Raw genomic sequence first — 25,388 nt, 5'->3', positions numbered from 1 at the left:
TCCCGGGTTTCGGCACCATTTGTTACGTACGTTAACGTGCATGTAACGTCGTAGCAGAAAATGAGGAATGACAGGATGAATGAAAAAAGATGGAAAAGATGACGGATGGGAAAGAACACTTTATTTCTTTGTAAATGCGGTTGGGGAGACAATTTTCACCGACTTGGTACAGAGAGAGAGAGAGACTAGGGGCACTTTGTTACTTCGATACTTGAATTTACACTAACTCAAAAAGGGGGCAAGGGCTTCTTAAAGTTAACATAAATTTAAAGGGCCCTTGCCACCTACAATCCTGCCCGTGAGGGCAGCACCGTAGGTGACATTAAACATAAAATCAAAACGTCGGTCCATTCAGCGCCGGATTAGAGTTTGGCGGGCCCTGGGCAAAATTGATATCGCGGGCCCTTTTTTCACCTTTTTTGAAGAGATTTTCTATATCATCAAGCAAGACATTCAAAAGATGCTGAAAAGATTCTATTTTAGAACATATACATTTAATACACTTATCAAATAAGTAATTTACGAACATTACAGCAATCACTAATTAAATTGGAACAGATCGAGATTTTCTACTAGCAAAATCGCAGTTAATATCATAGAAATCAATATCGTTAAAAAATCGGACTCGATGCTCATCAAAGTTAAATTATTGAGGCGGTCTACTATAGTGCTTGCCCGGCTTTCGTTTTTGATCTGCTTGAGTTTTGAAAAGGACCACTCTCCTTTACAGTTGGTTACCATCATGGACAAAAATATGCGAAGAGCAATCTCGATGTTCGGGAAAGATGATTCTAGACGATTTGATTTGATTCTTGAATACAGAGTCTCAAACAATGTTTTCTTGCGGCCTTTTTCATTAGGAGATGATTCTTTCTTCTGTCTTTCTTTCACTTCGTCTTCAACGTAATAGACAAATTGCAGACATTCTCCGTAAAGATCCGTTGGATCTACGTCACCACAATAAAATCCTGCGAGCTGTTCACATTTGCTTTTGATATCAGCGTTACTCATGTTGTTTAATTGTGTTAAAAAAATGGTTGTTAATTCGCTCGTAAGCGACGCTTTGATAAACCCGAAGCGACGCGAAGATAAACCCTCGTTCAGTGAATCAAGGATTGATAGAAGATTTTGACTCGGAATTTCGTATCGCCAGTTAAATTAGCGTCAACAGAGGTCCTTCATTACGTGTTACACGAACACTTCGCTACTTCGCTCGTTTAGTGGTAAAACTGTATTCAGCCAGGGGCCTTTTTTCTTTAGCCTTCTCAATACAATCATCGAAGTCGTCTCTCACCGATTGAATAAAAGTTTTCCAGGAATTCATAAGCGACACTATATCGGATAAATTTACGTCCTCGGATTGTAAAGTCTTGCTTACCATGTTGAATCTTGAGAGAATGCGGTTCCAAATTGAAGTCAAAATAACATATTCGAGTTTATCCATTTTAGAAGAAAGTGACTTGGCTTCATTGATCGTTTTTGGATCCTCTTCTTTGTCATTTGCTATTAGGTTTAAAGCAGATTGGATGTCATTATAGCCACTATCAAGAGCTCTTACTGCATCAGCATGAGCTGACCATCGTACATCAATTAGTCTCTTAAGAACCACTTTACCTCCAAGGGCTTTAAACAAAATATTCCATCGATGCGGAGAAGCTGAAAAAAAATACGTATATGTTTTGTACAAACAAAAAATACGCCACGACGACGAAGCAACACTCTGCCGCTTTTAAACCAATCAAATTGAGAGAATGTCCACCACACGGCACATATTCCGCTTTTTCATTAACCACTTTGATGCGAGCCTGCAGCCCGTTGTACTGGCCCGACATATTGGATGCATTGTTATGCGACTGTCTTCGACAGTCCATCACATTAACTTTGTAGGTCTCTAAAAATTTTAGGACACAAACCGGACAGATATTTGCCAGTGTGACGAGCAATTGGAATAAACTTAACAAATCTCTCGACTGTTTCATTTTGTTTCACGTAGCGGAAGGTGAAAGTTAACTGATCGACGTGAGTTACGTCTGGGGTAGAGTCAACACTTATTGAAAAGTACTTGCTTTCTTGAATTTCTGCTATAATAATTTTCAACACTTTTTATCCCATAACATCAATAAACTCCTTACAGATAAATAAGAGGAAATCCCATGGTCTGCATTTCCATATTTCTTGATATGCTCATTTAAGAAGGGATAAAATTGAGCTATCAGTTCCAAAGTTCCAAGGTAATTTCCATTGCGAGATGAAAATATTATTTCATCGTCACCACGAAAGCCGAGTCCTCGATTAGCCAAAAATTTTATCGTTGCAACAATTTGTTCGAGAACTTGAATCCAATAATTTCGTTCTTTTTCATGCTGTTTTACTAATTCACAATCGACACGACGAACTCTTGAAAATGATTTGTGTTCGATATAAGTGCGGATAAACTTGACGTGGTGAGCACTTTTTTCGTGATATCCAAGCATAGTCGAAGCGTGTTTCCAGTCTGCAAATCCTTTAGAAAACTGGTTTTCTTCTTTAGAAAATAGAACGCACACAAAACAGTAAACATATCCTAGCGATGGCGAGTAGATAAATCAATATCTAGCCACAATTTCTCCATTTGGTAATTTTCTTTTGAATGAATCGGCATTTAGTTTACGATTTACCTTTTTGCCTTTGGCGTTGAAAACTCGCTTTGATTTCAAGAAAGCACCGTCATTGTTTTGACAAGCAATCGGACCCTTTTCAATCCAAAAGTCAACTAGTTCGGATGAAAAGGGCTGAAGCCACAAGCCGGGATCAGATAATTGATTACAATCAAAATTCACTAAAACACATTCGGAGTCGGACACGTTGACAAGAGTGGAACAGAGGCGACTAGCATTAGAATAAACACTTGAAAGAGACATCCTGTCGTCAGATCAATCATCACTATCGGCTCCATTATCACTATCCACGGTTAGTGATATTGATGAATCAATATCATCGGCTGACTTCTCAGAATCTCGGGCGTTACTGTTGTTCGTTGAAAAGAAGGCTATAGGTTCAGGTGTAGGCGTAGAAGAAGTGGGACGAGGGTAAAATTTAGGAAGCCGGAGAAATAGGACCAGTCGAAATAGACCCCGACGAAATAGCCCGGCAAATAGGACCTGAAGAAATAGGACCCTATGAAATAGCCCACTTATAAATTTTTTTTAAGTGGTTTTATTTTCTCCGTCATAGTGGGCCTATTTCTCGTTTTTTTTTCTAAGTTCCAAAAGGAACTCTGAAACAAATTCAATTTAAATTTCCAACCTAATATCTATGCGAGATTCAGCGGGTTGAATCGAGTGAGTACCGTCACCCTTTATATACTTTGCCGTAGCTAAAACCATGATGAGTGAAATTAACATATTGCCGTCTCGTTATTCATATGTTAGTTAAACGATTTCCGTCTTTATTTTTTCATGAACCTATTTCCCTTTATCTTGAATATAAAGTTCATTTGTTACAAAAGTCGTTTTCACTTCACAACTATCGTTAATTTGAAAAATTAACAAATTTACGTGCTTGCTTTGCCATTTTTTTCTTCCGTAGCTCAATCCCCTCTTCAGTGGCTCAGCCTTGAACACATCTCCTCCCTTTAGCGGATCAGCCTTGAACGCGTCTCCCCTCTCTACTGATGCCAATGCCAGTGCTCAGGTGAAGTAGGAAATGAAACATATTTGATGAAATAACTCCTTCGAATATATTTAAAACATTTTCATCAATAATTTAATGTTTTTAAAGCACGAAACGAAAATTACTTTTGAGTTTTACGGGGCTGACGCGCTGCCCAAGCCGGCAAACCAGCCAGAAGGGTGGTCGAGCGGGGGGACTGCCCGCACCCGTAGGAAAGGGGTCAGTGCATGGGGGTTTACCTGGGCCATACTATACGCTCAAATGTTTTATTTTTCATTTTCACGTCAACGGGTGGTCTAATGGTGAGCAAACCAGGCTGCCATTCGAAAGATCCGGTTTTCGAATCTCGGATAAGTGAACATAGAAATTTCAGAAAAATTGTTTTGAAAAATAAATAGCACAACAGCATCAAGCCCTGCAATACCAAGCGGCTACATGTTGCATTAAATAAATCACTGGTTGGGCTTTATACGACGCTTGTCGTTTAAAACATTTTAATAAATTATTTAATTTTTTTAAAGCATGAAGCGAAAATTACTATATAGTTTTGAATACCAAAGTCCAGTTGTCTAAGATTTCCATCTATCGGTAAAAATGTCGTGGTTCAATAGCGTCATGAAGATGGCGTCATGGGTTAATCACTAACCAGCATCACATCGCCACCAATGCTGGAGATATTAATGGACTATTTGGAGCGAAACTGGATTCGAGGTCGTTTTTGGAATCCTGTTCATTGGTCCTGTTTCAATCTGCTTTTGAGAACAAATAATGATTGTGAAGGTCTTCATAATGATTGGAACAAGGTATTTTCAGTTAACAAACACAATAACTTACTGATAATAATTATTAATCTCTTACCAGTTGGCGGGTGGCCCAAATCTACCGTTTTATAAGATGACGATGGTGCTGGAACAGCTATGTGAAGACGTAAAGCTATCCCAGAAGCTTCTTTTGCACGAGAAGATAAAAGCCCATAGGAAGAAAGAGACCCAGTTGAAAAACTCCATCTTATTTACTTTGTGGTCAAGGTACCATGATAATGAGGTAATAAATGCAATGATTCAAATAAGTGTTTAAATAATCATTTCAATCTATCATTTTAGTTATCCACTGTGGAACTTCTAGAAGAAATAGTTTTAGAACTAAGAACTTCGTTCCCCACTGTAGTCCCTTAACATCATTTGAACCTTTACGACGAAAATATAGATAACTACGACATGTCCTTCGAAAGCGATGACGAATTAAGAACCACTTGTTTAAATGATTTTTTAATGTGTAAACCTATTTCTTGTGATATTTAAAAATGTATTTGCACTATTATATTGTACTATTACACAGAAAATATTACTTTATAGATTCAATAATGAAATTTATTAATTTTGGAAGCATCGACGAATAGTGCAGGTGATGGTACAGCAAGCCCCTTCCCACATAACACAATGCAGTCCGTCGGATGTCCGGCAGATGTCGGGGTCGGATGTTGAGTACATCTTTTTGATATCCTCCGGACAGCCTGATATCCGATTTGGATGTCCTATGGATGTAATTTTTTTTTGGTTTTGACCGCCCTTAACAGTGCCGTCGGACATTCTAAGGACATCCGAACGGGCTTTCATTTGGCTATAAATATGACATGTATTGGACCTCTAATCTTGAAAAAATATTAGGCTATATCAAGATTAGAACGCGGGTCTTCCACACCACAGTTGAATATTATTCCACTGTACCAATCTACAGATATAGCAAATATCGTTTTCGAACAATACAGTCGAATTATTGTAAAACACTTGAGTTTTTTTCGTTTAAAGTAAGTTTTTTATTATTTGAAATTAAAATCCTATTATAAGTATACTTGCTTTGAATATTATTAAATGCCGAATAATATTAATTTTCTGTAAGTTAATTTCCAATTGCTTGGTTCCCGTAAGCTAAACGGAAACTCTGTGCAAACAAAATCACGACTAACATATACAGTCATGCGTGGAAGTTTCTTTAGCAGGCAAATGGGTCTATATCCTTCTATTTCTTTTTGCTGGAAAGGACAGTTTGGTGCCAACCGTACCCCTTTATACTATTCCTATTTCTCTTTCTTTGCAATCCGCGAAAAAAGTTTAAAATTAAAAGTAGGAAAATTGACAAAAACGTAGAGGAAGAGAAGAATGGAAAAAAACGAGGGTATGGTAGGCACCATAGTATCACTTCCGTAAAAACAAAATGAAAGGATATAGACCCATTTGCCTGCTAAAGAAACTTGCACGCATGACTGTATTTTATTCATTTTTTGTAATAAATTTTTAAATAAACCATCCGGCAAATAGATAACTACTCCTTAATTTTTTTAATTTTTCGTATTGAATGCTGGATATAAAATAAAAATACGTTCAAGGGAAAAATTGGAACGTGGTTAAGTTCTCCTCTTTTGGAAACAAAGAAATTTTGACAATTAATAATGAAACTTAGTGATCGGCCCCAATTAGTTCTAATCGAGTTGCCACTTTTTCAACCGGGGCGGTTCTGGGAAAAATTTGAGGTGAACCCGTTGCCCCGACGCAATTAAAAAAAAATGCTGTTCTTTCGGTTTCAGAGTAAATGTCGGGGCAAGCGTGTATAACGAGCTATTATCGGGGTTGTTATCGGATCGATCGGGTGAAACAGTCAATTCAAGAATTTTCCACCCTGAGCCACGCCTCGATGGCCCGAAATGAGAAACCCGATTTGCAAAAAAGCACCCCGATTGGCTCTAGGCCGATCCTTAAATGAAACAATTGAAAATCTTCTTGGCTGTGGAAAGGAGGTCCGTAGAATATAATTTCCGCACATCCATTGCACTTCCAAGGTGACTAGCCGACGGACATCCCTGGAACTACCCATTGAGTACATGGATATCTAACGGATGTTCGGCCATCATTCGGACAGCCGACGGCAGAAATGTGCTATATGGGCTAGTTCTTTGGATCCGTCGGTGATCTTGTTAAATCGTTCGACTTTTGTTGCACCTTGGAGAAGGAGTGAGTCGAGCAGATCTTCGTCTGTTTCTGAGAGAGGCACGCCTCGTATGAGTCCTTTTTTTTTGTTGGGAGATTTTGGGAGGCTGGTGCTGAGAGATCTGTTGGCAGCTTTGGTTATTTTTAGGAAGGCATCTTGTTGTGAGTGGTCGATTGGGAAGATAGACAGATCTCCGCCATGAAGAGTGTCGGAGTGTTTAGGAGCGCCAGCTTGGTTGGTAATGTCTTGAACTATGGCTTTTAGTTCGGCCATGTCCATTTGTCTGAAGTTTCTTTGCCATCTGTGACTTTTAAGATGATGGGGGGCAAGCTTACTGGTGGGCGATAATGATGATTGCTGCCTAGTGGTGACCATTCTTTGGTCCTTCTATTCTTCTGGGTTCTGGTGGTCGGGCTGGTGGGATGTTGGAGATATTCGGTCATTCTTGAGCGAGCACTGTTTGGTGGAGAGCGTGGTGTGTGGTTGCCGAACCCGCTTGGGCCGGTCTTCACGGGAAAGCGTCTACGCAAATCCGTCACTGCGGGCGGGAGTGGAAGTCCGGAGTGGCGTGGGGGGCGTATTTTGGATTTTTGTAAGTTTGTTGAGTTACGTTAGGACACATCTGTATCGTACGGTAGTTGAAAGGTGTCCATCACCCAGTTTTAGTTGTTTTTTTTGTTTTTGTTTTTGTTAGGTGTTTTCTGCAGACGAAGCCAATTCTGTTGGCGAATCGGGTGTTACAGAAATTTTGGACTAGTGTCCATTTTCACCACCAGGTTATCTTCAAACGTTGACGCGAGCAGTTGTTCTTTGTTGTGGCTGTTTGTTCAGACGTCGAGGTACAGTTTGGATTGGAGCAGGAAGTTGGTGAGATGATTTTGGATGAGGAGCTGTGTGTTTATTGTGATTTTTGGGTTTAGTCCAAGGAGGTTGCTTGAGTTCCAGGTAAGATTTATATGAGAGAAGAATTGTTTGAGAGGAGTGTAATACGTTGAGAAGTGTTCGCAGGCTGTGAGGACATGATCCATATCTTCGAGTTCTGAGCAACCATGGCGAAAGAGAGGCCGAGGGTCCATGTCAATCTTGCTCATGAAGGCATTTAGCTTGCTGTGGCCTGTTCTGAGCCGGTGGAGGGCCACGTTAATTGGTCTGTACGGGTGGTGGAACCATTCAATGATACCAAGTCTGCTCTTTGAGGTAACACACAGTTTTCTACAACTTTTAAGTTCGTTCAGAGTAGATGCTGACCATTTTTTTTGAATAGGGCTATTTTTTCATACGTGGACAATGGGTTGTTGATGTGTTTACTGAGTGGGATGTTGCATGAGTCACTGGCCAGGGTGTCAGCCATTTCATTGCCCAAGATTCCAACATGACTGGGGATCCAGGTAATATAGGTAATTGTGCCTGATCCTTTTAGTCCTAGTATCATGTTCCATATTTTTATTAAGACTGGGTGGTGATTGTGTACATTTCTTGGGATGGCATCTATGGCTAGCAGGGCTGCCTGCGAGTCTGTAAAGAGATGGAGTTCTGGAGGGGTGCAGTAGTGGTGATTGCAGGCTTCGAGGGCTTTCAGGATGCCATATAGTTCTGCTGTTTGGATGTTTGAGCCTTTCGAGAGAAGCCAGGTCTCATTGAGATTGATGTCGGGGAAGGTGAAGGCGCATGATGCGACATTATTTTTGATTGAGCCATCTGTATAGCCTATCATGGCGGTGGGGGGGGATCTGTGTGGTAATATTTGTGAAGATTGCTCTGGCTTTTGTTTGGTTGGAGGAGGCGTGATTTTTGCTCATCGGAAACCAGTTTGTTTTGTGATTTGGTATAGACCAAGGGGGAGGACTTTTATGTTGGTCTGAATAGTTGGGGTCTAATTTGAAATTTTTTTTATCCAGATTGGCGATGTCTTTGATTAGTGTGGCTAGGATGGGTATGCTTCTGGGAGGCCAAGGATTGGAGTTTGTAGCGTGGAATTGTGCGCGTTTGTACATCGAATTTCTGTTTTTTTCTCCGAGTTTTATTATGTAGCGGGCATTTCATCCGTGTTTTTATAGGTTCGAGTCCCAGATCCGAGTATAAGATTTCGACAGGGGTAGATTTCATAGAACCGAAAATCATGCAGATGATTCCGCGGACTACTACATCTATTTTTGAGATGTTAATGTTGCTGGCTTCTCCGTAAGCGATTATCCCATAGTCGATCTTGCTGCGTATGAGGGTTTTGAGAAGGGTTCCAGGGTTTGGGTGCTGGGTCCGAATTTTTGACTGATAATAATGTTAAAAAAGTTTCTTTTTTTTTGGCAGCTTTGATTACTTCATCTTTATGGGTGGACCAACTGAGTTTTCGGTCGAAGGTGATCCCTAGGAATTTGGCGCTCTCGGTTGAGGGTATTCTCCTACCGTGGATGAATATTGCATTCATAGAGATGCAAGGCTGGATCACCGCGACCAACTTATTACCGCGGTACTACCGCGCGGTAGCGGTAGAACCGCGTGTTAGTACCGCACGAGCTTAAACTACCACACCACCGCATTAGTTCTCAAATTTCCGTGCGGTAGCGGTAGTTTTCAATGCCATCTAGCGCTGATAGTAAAAAACACAATTACAAAACAACAGATGGCAGTCTTCAACAGATCAGTCCGATCTTTTACGCTTTCAGACTTCAGTTCATTGAATCAGAGTTCATATTCCTAAACTTTCTAAATTCTACAAATTTGAATGAAATATCATGTCAGGGTAAGTAGACTTGAAATATTTGTATTGCCTCATGAAATGTCTTTATGTGTGGTTTATTATTTCTAGTAGGCGAGGAAGGCCACCCTCAGTTGCACCCCTTACAAATAATAAAAGAGGCACGACAGTCCATGATATGTCTACCGGAAAAAAGTCAGTGTGCAGTTCAAGTTCTAAGAAAAAAAGTACTTGTGACACGGAGCAACAGGAAGGGAACAATGAAACTGAAAGGGAGTTGCAAAGTGAATCGTCAACTTCAGCCTCATTGCCATTGCCAGTTGAAGTTGTTCCACTAAGTAAGTTACGAGCTGAGTCCATCATTTGTCTGATACTTTACATAGAGAATAGGCCTAATAATCTAATGTATCTCTAGGATCTACAAACACCCAAACATTAGATGCATCACGTCACTCACGAAACTCTTCGTCGTCGTCCCTTACTTCAACATCAAGTAGTCATAGTGTACAACAGGATGTTCATATTACTCCACCTGTGACAGGTACATAGTGTTTTTAGGATTATATTTATATGTATATTTAACTATTGACCGATTGAATTGTTTTTTTTTTCTTACAGAAGGACATGTCAAGAGGCTTGCCTACCCATTATCGTTCTTTACATATCATGGACCTTCAAAGAAAGAAGGAAATTCACTCTACACCTGCACAGTTAAGGGATGCAAAAGAGATAAACCGTTTTCCACCGTAGACAATTCCAGGGGAAATCTTCGTGCTCATGTTAGAATGAGTATTCAAGGAAAAACAATTGTAAATATTCAAATTTTGAAAGATAATTCTATCTATGGTTACATTTAGTCGTGTCATAAAGAGAAGCTAGAGGAATTCAATGCAGCTTGCAAGGATCTTGATGTTAAGAAGGCAATGACCACAGGTTTACCTATGCCAACCAATAACAGTGCCAAGGACAATCAGAATCAGTTGGAGGGAAATGACGAAACGCAACAGAATTCCTTAACTCAACCAAAGATTCATTTTTCGGGTTACAGGAAACCCTTGACACAGAAGGAATTGGACAACTGCGTTACGGTACCAAGTTTAAAGCTGTTTTATTAATTACTTCGTGATTACAATGTGTTTTCAATATTTTTTTAGAAATATCTTTTTCGATGGTGTTTTGCTTGTCTACCACACTGAAACAGAAGGTTTTCGAATGTTGGTGAAAACGTTGTCCCCCGATGTAAAATGAGAGGTTGGCGATTTTTTCGGAAACCGATTGCAGCAACGTACATTACAAAGAAGGCGGTTCTTAAAAATAAATTGAAGGAGGATGCAAAATGGATCTGCACGACAGCCGATGGGTGGACGTCTCGAAGAAAATCATTTACTTGAATCACTGCCTATTGGCTAAATCAGAATCTGAAAAGACGTTCTGCATCCATAGCTGTCCGACGAGTTGTTGGCATGTGTGATTACGACGTTATTGCGAAGCTTCTTGAATCGGTGTATGAAGAGTTCGACATCTTGGACAAAGTTATTGCGACCATCACTGACAACGGAAGCAACTTTGTCAAGGCTTTTCGTTTGTATGGATCGAAATCCAAGCACCAGATGATTACCCCCACTGTAACTACAGTACCTGCACCGGCCATGACTGTACGAGCGAGCACATCTAGTGCTAATAAATCAAATCGACTGGTATGTAACATTGATAAATTTCAATTCCGTATAAATATTTGTGATTGACTGATTGCTCATTTAATAGGTTGAAGAAGATGCTGATATTTTGGATGTCCTTGACGAGGACAATTCTGAATTTGACGAAACAGACGACGATTGGGATGATATCGGTGGTGACCATGTGGTTGACGACCGAGAATTAGTCGAAAGGAAAGACGAGGACCCTCATGATGAGGAACACGAACGCCACGAATCAGATATATTTGATCAAACTATTCCTTTGATGGACATTTTAGATGAACGTTTCACATCTGAGAACGTCTACGTCTTGCCACCACATCGACGCTGTGCATGTCACACGTTGAACCTTATCTGCAAATGCGATATTTATAAGAACATGGAACCTTCTCTGAAGAAACTTTTCGAATCAACAGATAAGAAATTCAAGGCAATATGGGCCGAACAAAATCGAAGTGCCAAAGTATCTGATAATATCCACAAGCACCTCGGCAAACTGTTTATCATAAATAATGAGACCAGGTGGAATTCTTACTACAATGCCATGAAACGAGGCAAACATTTCATCAACAAGAAGCGTTCCGAGCTTAAAGCTTTTTTTGAAGTCTATGGTATTCAGTATTTTCGCCCGGCCGAAGAAGAACTGGTGCGTGAATACGTGAAGATAATGAAACCTATGTCAGAAGCTCTGGATGTCCTTCAAGCGGATGTGAAGGTTTCGATCGGATATCTCTTGCCAACGCTGTCCATTCTTATTCAAAAACTTGAGATGCTGCTTGGTGATAGGACGATTAAGCATTGTAAATCCCTCATCAGAGTAATGATTTCGTCAATCAACACTCGCTTCCAAGACTGTTTTGAGGACCAGGAATTAATCTTAGCAGCAATTTTGCATCCTCGCTTCAAAAACAAATGGATCTCGGAGGAAGATATGGAGGCGAAGTCACAGCTACTAATGAATACCTTTAAGTCACACAAACAAAATCCAGTGTGCGGTACGCAAGTGAGGTAGATCAATCAAAATGTAATCAGTAAATTTAATTCTACTAATTGTCTTTTTCTATCACAGCGACAATAGGAAACGAGGGGCAACAGAAGATGCCAGTGAATCTCAAGACAGTGACTTCAGCCCAAGAAGGAAAAAAAAGAAAAAGGATTTCTTTAAGAGATTGTTTGATCCAGTTGATGCTGATGTGGATAATGAAGTTGATCTTTATTTGTCGGATACTTCAAAAAAACTTTCAAGTCTGAAGAAATATCCGACTTTAAAACAGCTCTTTCTGAAATACAACGCAGCACTCCCGTCCTCCGGATCTGTGGAACGTTTGTTCAGCCTTGCTGGAAGGATCTTTGTACCGCTGAGAAATGGGTTGTCGGATCAAAATTTCGAAAAACTTTTGTTTCTGAAAGCAAATAAACATTTCTAATTCAAATTGAATTAGATTTAAAATATTTAAACGTTTTTGTTTAATTTTATTAACAATATAACCCAAAACTACCGTTGAACAACTACCGCTATCGCGGTAGCCACTAAAACTACCGCTGTCACGGTAGCCACTAAAACTACCGCGGTAGTACCGTACCACGGTTAAAATTTTTTTTTTAGTTACCGCTACCGTGGTAGTGGTACTTTTTTTAAACTACCGGGCCCTGCCTTGATTGATCTCGTGGTTTTCACGTTTAAGCATTAACAAGTATTTAAATTTTGAATCGTTCTTCTCGCTCAATCTGTTTCTGCAGATATGTCGTGAGTTTTGGTAGGTATGAAATATTAATGTAGCAACAAAAATGAGCCTGAATATATGTTTACTCCCTCTATTATTAGTGTTTTTCCAGTCCATCACGTAAATGTTATACGTACTACAAGAAAAATATCACTAGGTAACGATTTTGTTACAGACGAAATAGGTGAGATTTTTTTCATTAATTGATATTTAATGTATATGTAACTATCTTAACCTGAACCTGTTATAGGTATCATGAGAGACAAATCACATATGTACTACACACCTCCACATCCTATGTCAATCACATCATCAATAAACCGTGCACTGGACTATTGATTGATCTTCACATCACCATTCCAATTCAAACATCTGCCACACAGTATGTGGATTTGTTATGTCTGTTGCTGAAACTTGCTGATTTGAGCCACTTTTTCACACAAGCAGCAGCCGAAAAGGTGATTGGTCTAAAACTGATTGCGAGTTCATTCATTTTCACCTGATACTTTTAATGTCAAATATGTGGTGGTAGACAGGCATCGTGCATAGTTCCACATTATCACCACAGCCAGTGTTGTGGGACTGTGTGTCAACTGTACTGCTACATTGAGACCAATTTGAAAATCATCTTTACAAGCATGCCTAGAGTGCATTCCCGCTGCAAGACTGTTATTAGTCTGAGACAGCAGAAAAGGCGCATTAGGGCTTCACTTGAAAGGATTTATCTTGTTGATGGAATTGTTGCTGAATCGAACATAGCAGCTGCATCATCTTCGATTCAACCGGAAGTGAATTGCTCTCTCAGTATCAATCATTTAAGTTACTGTGAAATTCACAATGTCCCCGGTAACAATGTCGGTATTGAAGCTGTGTTGACCTTGGACGACGGTGACAGTTCTGAGCCAGTAGATGAAGAAAGTGACGTTGATTCGTACTTATCGATGTACGCTAGTGATTCACAGAACTCTTGCTATGGTTCCAACGAAAATTTGTTTAAAAAGAGTGATTGGTCCAGCAGTGAAAGTGAAAATGGTCTGGAAGATGAAATGAAGAAAAAACAGGACCATTTCTGTCGAACTCTGGGCCAATGGGTTGTGGAATCAAATATTCCAAGGTTTCGTGTGGTGAAGTTGTTGAAATGTACTCGTCCCCATTTTGATTTATCTATCCTTCCACGTGATTACCGAACGCTATTAAAAACTCAGCGTAAAGTAATATTAAAAGCAATGCCTCCGGGATATTACTTTCATTTTGGTTTGATAAAATATCTGTTCGAATTTCTAAGCTCTCTTTCCCCTCAACAAATTCCATTGTGTTTAGAATTGTGTGTAAATGTTGACGGCATCCCACTCTACAAAAGTTCACGAAGTCAGTTCTGGCCTATTTTGGGATTGTTAAGAAACATTGATGGGGCGAAGCCTTTTGTGATTGGCATCTTCGATGGGACTAGTAAGCCACTTGATTTAAATTTATTCCTGGAAGATTTTTTAAGGGAAGTTAAATTTCTAGAGACAAACGGGGTTATTTTGAACGGAAAAGTGATATTTTTCCAAATATCAGCCATTTTATGTGATGCCCCTGCTCGTTCCTTCCTAACTTCCGTCAAAGGCCATACTGCTTACTTTGGTTGTCCGAAGTGTGAGACCAAAGGAAAGTACGCAAAGAACCCCAATTCCAAAAAGGACCGTGTAACATTTCCAACATCTAACGCCCGTCTTCGTAATAACCATTCCTTCAGAATTCGCCGTCAAGCTGAACACCACAAAGGACGGTCCATGTTAGAAGATCTAAACTTGGATATGGTTTTAAATATTCCTTTAGATTCTATGCATCTATGCGACCTAGGTGTGATGAAAAAGTTAATGTTGGCATGGGCGAAGGGTAAATTTGAAAGAGTAAAATTATCCAAGGAACTCTTTTGTAACTTGGATCGCTTGATGTGTTCCTTTTCAAACTTCATGCCCATAATATTTTGTCGTAAATTGAGTGTTAGAGGTTCTGTTCGTGGCAGAGGTGGATATCATCAGAGGGGAAATTATCATTCTTACAGTAATCGGAACCAAGCACAAGTACCTCAGATCAACTGAAGGGCAATAATCAGCAGTCTCAGGTCACTTGTTATCACTGCGGTGAACCAGGACACTTCAAACGCCAATGTAGGGATTGGAAAAAAGAAATGGAGAACCGACGGAACTGGAATCACGGAGAAAATCAGCAACAGTCCTACAGTTACAAATCCTCTGCGGACTTTCTGGAAAGAAGATCTGTTGATTGGTTTTCCGATTCGGGTGCTACCCAACATATGACAGATCAACGAGATCTACTTATCAATTTCGTCCCAGTTGGTTCGGAACAATGGAATGTATCTGGTATCGGAGGTACAAGCTTACCTGTGATTGGACAAGGAGACGTGCCTATATCATCTGTAGTAAATGGAAAATTACTGGAAGGTATTGTAACTTAAAAGGAAATTTCTTTTGTGTTGGGGTTCGGAGTTACTTAGTGTTTCTATGTGTAGGACTGATGAGGGGAGTCCTTTTGGTTCGTGGATTAGGTGCGAATCTTTACTCAATTGGGACAGCAACGGATACAGGGATTGAAGTCTTTTTCTCCAATAATACTGTCTCCTTTACTCGGAATGGAGTCGTTTTGATGGAAGGGAAACGAGCTGGAAAAACGCTGTATCACTTGAACATCAGAGCCAAACAGTATCCACCCCAAAATGAGACTGCACTTAGAGCAATAATACTACAGCCATTGTCAAAATGGCATTATCGCTTCGGCCATATAAGTAAGAAGACTATACTAAGAATGGCATCACTAGGCTGTGCCAATGGCTTGGTTCTTTTCAACGACAATTCCTCTGCAGTGTGCGAAGGTTGTGTGCTTGGAAAAATGAGCCACTTCCCATTTGGACTTGGACATGAAAAGGCATCCACTCCTGGACAACGGATCAACTCAGATGTGTGTGAACCTCTTCAAATAGCGACCCCAGGTGGGAATCGATTCTTTGTCACCCTCAAGGACGATTACAGTGGCTAGTGTGCAACCCGGCTATTGAAGAACAAGTCAGAAGTAGCAGGGGTTATACAAGATGTTGTAGCTTATGTAAAGAACCAAACTGGAAAAGAAGTCAAAATTATTCGTTCAGACAATGGAGGGGAGTATCTCAACAATCTTCTAAAAGACTGGCTGGCAGAGAATGGTATTCACCATGAAAGAAGTACACCGTATACCCCACAACATAATGAAGTTGCGGAGAGAATGAACCGGACAATAATGGAGGCAGCTAGGAGTATGCTGCATTGGAAAAAGGTACCCCTAGAACTATGGGGAGAAGCGGTTATGTAAGCAACTCATGTCCTGAATCGAACGATTTCCATCACCAATGAAGTGACTCTATTTTAGCTCTGGAAAGGATGTAAGCCGGATGTTTCATATTTTAGAATCTTTGGTTCTCCAGCGTTTACGCATGTCCCAGATGAATTAAGACGGAAGTTGGACCCAAAAGCAGTTGAGTGCATCTTTGTGTGATATTGTGAGAACTTAAAGTCCTTCAGAATGTGGAATACAGCAACACGTAAGATCATCATTAGTCGTGATGTCATTTTCAAGGAAGAGGCAGTAAACAAGGAGGTGTCATCAGGAGAAACCGCCGATTATGAATCACTTTTACCACTTGAAGAAGATCCTGAGAATCCTACTGCAGAAATAGTTCATGACAGAGGAGACATGGAGATCGTAGGAGTCGAGGAAAATCATGAAAACCAGATAGAATTAAATGAAGTGGAGGAAATTCCAGCCGTAGAGGCTGCTAACAATGAAGAGGAAGCTCCAGCTCTGGATATTGCTGACAATCAAGAGGAAATCGAGCCCTGGACTTGGTGGACAATCAAGAAGAAGCTCGAACCCTGGGTACTGTTGATAATCAAGAGGAAGATCCATTCTTCGGATGGGAGGAGACAAGGTGCCGGTCAGCAAGAATACACAAGCGTATGGAGAAGGTGGGATTAAGGAGCGTGGAATAAACTCTTACTCAAGCCGGAAGCTGGAAGGAAATTACTGCTGCTCGCAAAGTACCAAAGGACTATCAAGAAGCGATCTCGTCAGAAGACGCTCATAACTGGAAGATAGCCATTGACGAAGAATATTCCTCACTGATGGAGAATGGAACCTGGGAACTAGTCCAATTACCAGAAGGTCGTGCAGTTATTCAAAACAAATTGGTTTTTGACATCAAACCGAGCTACAAGACTACACCATCAAGATTCAAAGCTAGGTTGGTAGCTAAAGGCTTCACCCAGGAGTATTGCGTGGACTATGAAGAGACCTTTGCTCCTGTTTTAAAGCATTTCGCTCTCCGTATTGTGTTTGGACTAATTGCTTCACTTGATCTTGAGAGAACACTGCTGGATATAAAGACTGCTTTCCTGTATGGAAATCTTGATGAAGATATATATATGTCCCAGCCGGAGGGTTATTTTGCGCCCGGGAGAGAAATGGAAGTTTGAAAGCTTATCAAGAGCATATATGGCCTAAAACAGACACCACGTGTGTGGAATACAAGATTCAACGACTTCCTAATTACCTTTGGCCTTACAAGAAGTACAGCAGACCCGTGTATTTATTATCGCCATAAAGGGGAGGAGATGACGATTCTGGCGATCTTTGTTGATGATGGATTAGCTTGCAGCAACAAGAAGGAAAGCCTCCAACCGATCATCGACCACCTGAAGAAAGAGTTTCAAATTCGGACAATGGAAGCAGACCGATTTCTAGGGTTGGAAATCAACCGTGACAGACAGAGAAGAGAGCTAATAGTCACACAACCACAATTCATCTCGGCGCTACTAAAGAAATTTAGGATGGAAAACTGCAACCCGAAAATGATACCAGCTGACCCACATACTCAACTCAGCTCCAGCATGTCACCAAAAACCGAGAAATAAAGTGATGATATGAAGAAAGTACCATACCGTGAAGCTGTTGGATCTTTGCTCTACTTAGCGACAACTACTTGCCCGGATATAGCTTTTGCTGTGGGGCAAGTGTAGCAGTTTTGTCAGAACCCAGGCTATGGACACTGGAACGCTGTAAAAAGGATCATCTCATACCTATCAGGAACACCTAATCATGGACTACAATTCAAGAAGGGGAACTATAGAGATGTCATCGGCTACAGTGATGCTGACTTTGCAAGAGACGTGGATAATAGAAAATCAACTACAGGGTATATCTTCCTATACTGTGGTGGACCTATAGTGTGGGCGAGTAGGCGTCAAAGGTGTACGGCCCTCTCGACGACAGAAGCTGAATATATTGCTGGATGTGAGGCCTCAAAGGAAGCAGTTTGGATCAGTCGTCTTTTGAAGGAGATTGGGCTAGTAGACCCATTCCTTTATCCTTTGACAACCAGAGCGCCATCCGATTAGTTAAGAATCCTGAGTTCAATCAAAGAAGGAAGCATATCGACATAAAATATCACTTTGTAAGAGAAACATTCAATAATGGAGTAATTGATCTACAGTATGTAGGAACAAAAGACCAGCTTGCGGATGTACTTACGAATCCTCTGGAGTCTGGACATTTCAAGACTATGAGGCAGAGGATTGGAAGAGTTGACGTAGAAGAGGACTCAGTTTGAGGGGAGGTGTTAAGAATAAACATGAGTGTATTCAAACTAAGTCCTTCTTCCCTGTGTTCCACCAGATGACACTGTTGCTGATCTCCTTGTACCAAGTTTCCTATCTACACCTATGTTGGTTTACTTGCTGTCATATACATGTAATCCCAATGTCACTCTCTCTACATGTTTCATATGGTAAAGTTATTTCCTATTCAAATACAGCTAATTGGTAAAAACCTACTTGTATAGTATTCACTGTGCTCCATATTACCTATCTGGTAGGATTATAGGGGGCAAGGGCCTTCCTATTTTTTAGTGTATCTTAGTAATTTGTCCCGTAGACAAGTACACCTTGTCTACCCCTCAGTGTAATTTGTAAAATTTGTAGACGAGAACATATCGTCTATCTCCCCCGTAATCAGTCAAGTAACGAAGTTAAACAGTACCCACCTCTCTCTCTCTCTCATTGTTCCCCCCTCTTTTTTAATCTAGAATAAAGCCGGTCCGTTTTCCCTTACTAATTTTTTCGTCTTTATTTATTCACCCTTCATCCCTCATCTCTCTTGTCACGTTCCCATTGCACGTGAACGTGCGCTACACCTAGATTCATGCATCAGAATGGATAATTTCATTTACATGGATTCATCCATCAGGATGGATGCCTCCACGGATGTGGATGCCTCTTTATTGCCGTTAGTCAACCCTTCGATGTATTTGGATTCAGACAGTGGCGAACCGCCACAAGTTGAGAGCATGGATGCCTCAACGCAAGTGTCGGTTTCACCACTGTCAATGAAATAGGCTCAACCTCAGCGTGAGAGACGATAGAGCCAATGAAAATAGGGTCCCAATCCCAAAATACCATTGAAGTGAACTCCACAATAGATGTTAGTTTTTTGTTAGTTTTTTGCTGAAGTCACAGGCAGTAAACGTGTCGTAATTTTGTCAACTGTGTTTGGCAAACACTTAATCATATATGCCTGAGTTAAATAAACCGTTTAATGTTGTCGACGAAAAAGCGACAACTTTGAAGCAAATTAACTCAGATGAAGCCTGCAGAGGGTCGAAAAACGAGGTCGAGATATGTTCAAGTTGGTGGTGAGGTTAAGACTGTCCGTCCACTCGAAGCTCCGCCCTTTGTTTCCGATTCCCCTACTCCTCCGGCAGCGTTGCTGGACTTAAATTGAAAGAAACGGTTTTTGCTCGCCCTGACTCACCAATAGGGATCGGCCCAAACCCAAATCGGGGCACCTTTTGCCAATCGGGTTTCGAAATTCGGGGTTGGGGGCTGGGCGTTTGGGGTTCGGGATGAAATTGTTTGAACCCGATCTCAATCGGGGTGCCTAATCGGGGATGCAACCCCGATTGCAATCAATCGATCAAAGTAAAAACATAATCGATGGAGTCGAAATCGATTATCAACAATCAATGTGTCATTTGGAACCCTATAGTGCGAATGGGTGTTCAGATAATTAATGACTAACATGCTAGTCAACAAATCTTGTAGGTAAACAGAGTTTAAAAAATTGTTCTGGATAGCTTATTGTTTATTAAACAATAAAAAAAAATTTTGCTACTTTATTTTAATTTTTACTACCCCATTTCTCTATCCGCGCTACACACCATTCGCTCTAAGATGCTGGGTTAAATGGCCCTAACGTTCGGATACTAAGGGCGGGTACTGTACATCCCCTGATTATTTTATTGGAACTTAGAAGAAAGAAAAGAAAATAGTTTTTGTCTTCGTCGCTGCTGTCTGTGACGTAAGTCCAACCTCTAGAAGCATTACAGTTATAGGATTCTCTGGCAGGAGGAGGGAGACAAAATGTTACGATTATAAAGAAATCTTCATTTTCAAAGGGAAGACAATATCGTGCTGTTGCAGACCTGTAGATCTACGATGAAATAATCAGCTTCATTCTTTGTCTTGCATATCCTTTTGTTTACAGATTCACAATTTTGGCTATAACGCAAAATATATTTCTCAATAAATAAAGTAAAGTAGTTTATATAATATAACATTCAATGATGTAGATCCCAAAATAAGCTAAAATTACCTGGATGAGAAGTAACACTTCCGCCATTTTGCAAAAAATGTTTTCTAATTCACGTTTCACAATATCAAAGGGTGAGGTAACAGATTCCGGCATTACACAAATTTCTTTTCCGGTAAAGATTTGCTCCATGTTCTTTAATTTACTAAAGGCGTAAGATCTAAAACTTGTAACTAGAAGAATTTTTTTAATTTCAGTTTTGTAATTCAAGATGGCCTCAAAAGAAAAGGCGCTTGCGTAGTTGTAAGCTATTTTAAAATAGAAGGTTTAAACTTCAACGAATGAATAATTCATAACAAGACATAACAAACCCTTGAAAACCGAACGTTTTAATGTGCTTAAGTCATACATATGTAAAAAAGGGTCAAAACATTCGGAAATAAAATGTTCGAAACTTATGGTATTCGAAAACCAAGCCTTTGCTTCTAAAAATTAGGTTTTGCAACCTTTGGTTTTCAAAACCATTTTTAACGGCGAGGGGAGACCGGACCCATATTGGACAGTCCCGGTTATCCATATTATTTTTCTTCCCATGTACAAATAATTTTTTTAAAAATATCATTATATAGTCTATCTTCCATCAACTAAATTTTTTTCTAATGGGAAACTTAATAATTAATAAAGTTATAGGCATACAAATTTTTGAAAATTTTTACCGTCTACTGGGGTGAAATTGGACAGACACCTGTCCCACTCTAGACTGCTTAATAACGGACATAAAAACTACATGACAAATGATTTTTAATGCTGTCCATGTACAGTATCCTGCACAAAAATCCGAACACCGATTTAATTTTTTAAAGCCACCTATTGGCAAGGTAGTGGGTTTTTTGTTTGTTTTTCTTTAAGGGGGAGGGTAGACGGGGTGATGGACACGTCAGGGCAGGGTTGGGTAAGTCTAGACATTTAAAAAAAGTGCCTTAAGGTATTACGCTTTAAGGTAAGTTACAGGTCGGGACATTTTTGCAACCCCCAGGGTGGTGTTTTTTTTTAAACGACAGTTGGAAATTTAGGGCTTGGGCTTAGTAATGTTTCTTACCGAAACAATTTAGCTTATGTTTCAGCTGCCTATAAACATTTATGTCGTTGTCAATGGCGTAGGTGTAGCGTTTCTGAGTGTGATGCTGGAGATCGGTGTTCGATTCCAGATGAGGTGTTAAATAATTGTGGATACCTTACGAGAAATTCTCGATTATATATGAAACAAATTTTTATCGAGCAATTTGTGCTCGATCAATCGTGCTTTTTTTTATTTTATAATTTAAAAAATAATAAAATCCTTCGTTTTGAAGTAATTAATATTCCCAGCAAATCCGAATGAAGAATGTTATAACGATACCAATAATTTCGCAATTCCGTTTCGGGAATCGAACACTGATCTACGGCGTCGCAATCAGAGCCTCTACACATATGCCATCGGTATTGAAAACATTGTGCACAGGCAGTTATCTAATTTATTTGGGTATAGAATATAACACAGCCTAAGTCCAACATTTCCAACTGTCGTTAAAAAAAACACACCACCCTGGGGGTTGCAAAAATGTCCCGACCTGTTACTTGCCTTAAAGCGTTACACCTTAAGGCATAAAAAAATGTATAGACTTACCAAACCCTGCCCTATGTGTCCATCACCCCGTCTACCCTTCCTCTTAAAGAAAAACAAACCAAAAAAAAACCCTTTACCCCAACCAGGCTTTAAAAAATTAAATCGGTGTTCGGATTTTTGTGCAGGATACTGTACGTAATATTGTGACAAATCATAAAATTATAATTTGATATTGAAAATACATTAAATGAAAACGTTTCCTTATCAATTAAAAAATTAGAGATGTGCGATAAGAAAGAGATAGGAGTGGGCGGAGCATAATGATGAGGCTTAGCCTAATGATATAGATAATTAATAATTGATCATTAGCTAAATTCGATTTCAAGCGACTGTCCCAAATTTTTTTATGATGTCATGGATGCGTCAAGTTCTGTAAATGTGGGTGAAAATTCTGTTTGTAGTGAAATTTATTTCGTAACAATCGACCCAAATACACACAGCCGCGCTATCCTACTTTCATGTAACTTTTACCAGCTTAGCAACAAATTGATTGAAACGTCTTCTAAATTCTTCTACCTTTTTTTTACTCGCCTTTCTAATTCTATTAGACACCCCTACCCGGTGTTCAGCTTACTTAGAATAAACTGAACCACAAACAATTCTTTTCTGCTTTTATTACCCACCCCCACCCCCTACTTAAACAGTTTTCAGTACTTAATATACGGCATTCATTGCAGGAGTTTCTCCATACTAACCGTAAGGGAGTGTATCATAATGAAATGGTTCGGCACCACCGTAGCAGTAGCTTCTAACCAATTTGCAACCTACTAAAAAATGTTCAACCCACTAAAATATCATGAACGGATCTTATGTTTAGGTAACTTGCTGCTTTTTATTATTAATTCACGTTGTCATGTTACAGTGCTCGCCAAACCGGAATAAACATACAAGAGAAACAAAGATATAGTGCTGGATGGAAAAGAATGGCCGAAGCAAGAAATTTTGGCCAACAGTAAAGGAAAGGGTTGAACATATATGGATGAGAGTTGACATGAACATACGAGTGAACATCATTTAAGATAACATTTGCGTAAACGACATAAACACAACATTTACATTTCGTCTAGAAAATGGTTTTACGATTTCCAAAATTTTGTCATAGCTCGTGGCTCCTGTTTCTTGGATCTGTTTCTTGTGGCAACATTGGAGTCGCCAGTCAAGCAACAACGATCGATAAAATCTAGAACTCCATACATGGCGGGATATTGCATGTTAATAACATAATAAACCCCCAACAATTTGTAAATGACTTCGAAAACGCTTGAAACCGAAATGTTTTTGTAGTTCAGAATACCGCCTCCTAATATTACCATTGTCGTCAGCACATCTTTCTTCCAACTGAGCAGAGCATTGGATTCTTCCGTTTTTGGCTGGCTCAATCAATGATTTTTCCTCACAACACTTTTCCTTAACAAATATTGCAACCTATAAAATCTTGAATGTAAGATTAATTATTACCTAGAAATTCATGAATAGAGGAGCCGATGCAGAAACACCCCTTTTGCTGGAACAAAGTTGATTGATAGAAAGAAGTAAGTCGATACTTTTTCTTGTCTCTGACTTTCCAAGACCCATTGCCAATAGCGGATGTTTGGTAATTAAAAATTTCTTCAATGTTGAAAGCAATTTCTCAAAGTTGTTTTGAACTTTTCGACACCTAACGAGCAAAGTGGTTCCATTCTTAGAAAATCTTGTGAAATCTGTTTGAAAATAAAATTCACATTTTCAAATTTGCAAAACATTAAATTTCAACAACTTCATTAATACCCCTTCAATTTTTCTGTATATCGGTACAATGTCAAAACATTCTTTGGCTGTTTTTACTTTTTGAATTTGTTCTCTTCTTTGAAAAAAAGCGTTTCGTTCCTCGAAATCAGTGCAAGACATATCAAGATTCACGAGAGTTACCTTCTCATTCACTTGGGCTTCCTTTTTAAAATGCCGTTTCTTTTTGTTTTCGTCTCCATGAGCTAATGCATTTCGATAGTTTCCAATCATTCTTGTAAGCTTGCCCTCCCTAGCGGAGTTTTGTCGGGTCGGATCCCGTGTTGAACCAGTGTGCTTCACCCGTGTGAAGTGTGACACTGGTGAAACACACTGGTGTTACACCTCTTGTTCGCGTTATAGGGCGGGTTTAACACCGGTGTAAGTTATAAAGCTTTACCCGCAAATTTTATAGTTATTTTGCACCGGTATTGTTTTAGTTAAATATACCCGTATAAATCTCAAATTTGTCCCAGTGTACTTCTCTGATTATCCCTACTATATAAACCGGTGTAATACACTAATATGTAACTGGTTCACTTCTCCAGCTGAAATTTTTGTATAATGGGTGCATAAACCCGTATTAAACCCTTTACATGTACTGGTGATTTTCTCCAATTTTAATCTCATGCAATTTGTTGGTAGATCACACTAGTGCTACCCTATTGCATTTTTTTGGTGCATCGCACTGGTTTTGAACCCTTCAAACATACCAGTTTTCACAGTTACAATCTTGGTCCATCTCTTTCACGAGTGCAAACAAGCTAGACATTTTCAGTAAACAGACAAGTGCTTTTTACTGCCACGTATTTTATTTCTATTGTACTGCTGAATGAAAAAGCATGACATTAGGGCACAAAACAAGTAATTTATTGACTGATGCAGTCCAGAAGGTCTAATAACCATGAAATGTTAAATAAAAATTGTCACAATGTAAAAACCTAACATTGGAATCTTCTTATTATACCAACGACAAAACAAATTAAAGACTAAAACAGTTAACTAATGCTTGAAGTCTATCTATATACTGTTTCAACGTGATCCCATCGTTGTCTTGCATCGGTGTTCAACCCAGGTTGTTGGAACACAAGTGTAGTAAGTAATGTCTTTGAAGTTTTCATCTCTTTCAACAATTTTTACGAGGTAATACTTGATAGATGTAACATTATTAACACTTTCTCCCCCCGTCTCCTCCAACTTGTGTATGCCCTTCCAGTGCATGTGTATTCTTCCAACCTAATAAAGTACCATTTTTTTCGCAAAACATTCTTTATTTATAAAGTTATTATACCTGGAAGGCACCAGAACTACCCGCATTACTGTTTGATAAAGATTCCTCGTCGCCTTCAGCTGTTATTGGCTCCATGACTGATATTTTGCCTTTTTTTGTTTGTTTTTCAACAAATTCACACAAACTCGCCAACAGGAATTCCCAACTGACATGCACGAGGAATAATTAAACATTAGTCGGGAAATATTAAATTAATAAGCTTAGTTTTACCATCGGCGTTATTCACCACTAAATGCGATCACCACGCGATATGTCTTTTTTCCAAGTTCGTCTGCTCTTTTGCAGCGTGGAGAAT

The 25,388-nt window shown here is 39.6% G+C and overlaps 4 protein-coding genes, 1 long non-coding RNA gene and 2 pseudogenes across 5 annotated transcripts; 2 read left to right on the top strand and 5 right to left on the bottom strand.

The window, feature by feature from the left end:
• Positions 1-544: 544 nt before the first annotated feature.
• Positions 545-1,011, bottom strand: LOC116923577 (annotated as a pseudogene).
• Positions 1,012-1,204: 193 nt separating this feature from the next.
• LOC123472430 lies at positions 1,205-1,832 on the bottom strand. The gene is made up of 2 exons (XM_045173898.1): positions 1,736-1,832; positions 1,205-1,656 (listed from the first exon to the last, which is right to left on the bottom strand). The coding sequence occupies exons 1-2, from the start codon at positions 1,830-1,832 to the stop codon at positions 1,205-1,207; spliced, it is 549 nt and encodes a 182-aa protein (XP_045029833.1).
• Positions 1,833-2,371: 539 nt separating this feature from the next.
• Positions 2,372-3,899, bottom strand: LOC116923286 (annotated as a pseudogene).
• A 3,968-nt stretch (positions 3,900-7,867) lies between these two features.
• Positions 7,868-8,350, bottom strand: LOC123472429. The gene has a single exon (XM_045173897.1). The coding sequence runs from the start codon at positions 8,348-8,350 to the stop codon at positions 7,868-7,870; it is 483 nt and encodes a 160-aa protein (XP_045029832.1).
• Positions 8,351-8,946: 596 nt separating this feature from the next.
• On the top strand, positions 8,947-10,610 carry LOC123472224. Its single transcript, XM_045173463.1, has 6 exons — positions 8,947-9,376; positions 9,446-9,669; positions 9,747-9,872; positions 9,950-10,114; positions 10,187-10,419; positions 10,486-10,610. Exons 1-6 carry the CDS (start codon positions 9,369-9,371, stop codon positions 10,525-10,527), a joined length of 798 nt encoding a protein of 265 aa, XP_045029398.1. The 5' UTR covers positions 8,947-9,368; the 3' UTR covers positions 10,528-10,610.
• Positions 10,611-10,783: 173 nt separating this feature from the next.
• LOC123472428 lies at positions 10,784-12,455 on the top strand. The gene is made up of 3 exons (XM_045173896.1): positions 10,784-11,028; positions 11,096-12,036; positions 12,098-12,455. The coding sequence occupies exons 1-3, from the start codon at positions 10,795-10,797 to the stop codon at positions 12,453-12,455; spliced, it is 1,533 nt and encodes a 510-aa protein (XP_045029831.1). The 5' UTR covers positions 10,784-10,794.
• A 12,195-nt stretch (positions 12,456-24,650) lies between these two features.
• Positions 24,651-25,388, bottom strand: LOC123472294. The gene is made up of 3 exons (XR_006646681.1): positions 25,304-25,388; positions 25,094-25,238; positions 24,651-25,038 (listed from the first exon to the last, which is right to left on the bottom strand). It is a non-coding gene; the product is annotated as an uncharacterized LOC123472294 (long non-coding RNA).

Source organism: Daphnia magna, linkage group LG5 (genome assembly GCF_020631705.1).
Source record: "Daphnia magna isolate NIES linkage group LG5, ASM2063170v1.1, whole genome shotgun sequence".
Classification (NCBI taxonomy): Eukaryota; Metazoa; Arthropoda; class Branchiopoda; order Diplostraca; family Daphniidae; genus Daphnia; species Daphnia magna.
Note: the sequence above shows the minus strand (reverse complement) of the source record. Positions and strands in the feature narration are given on the sequence as shown.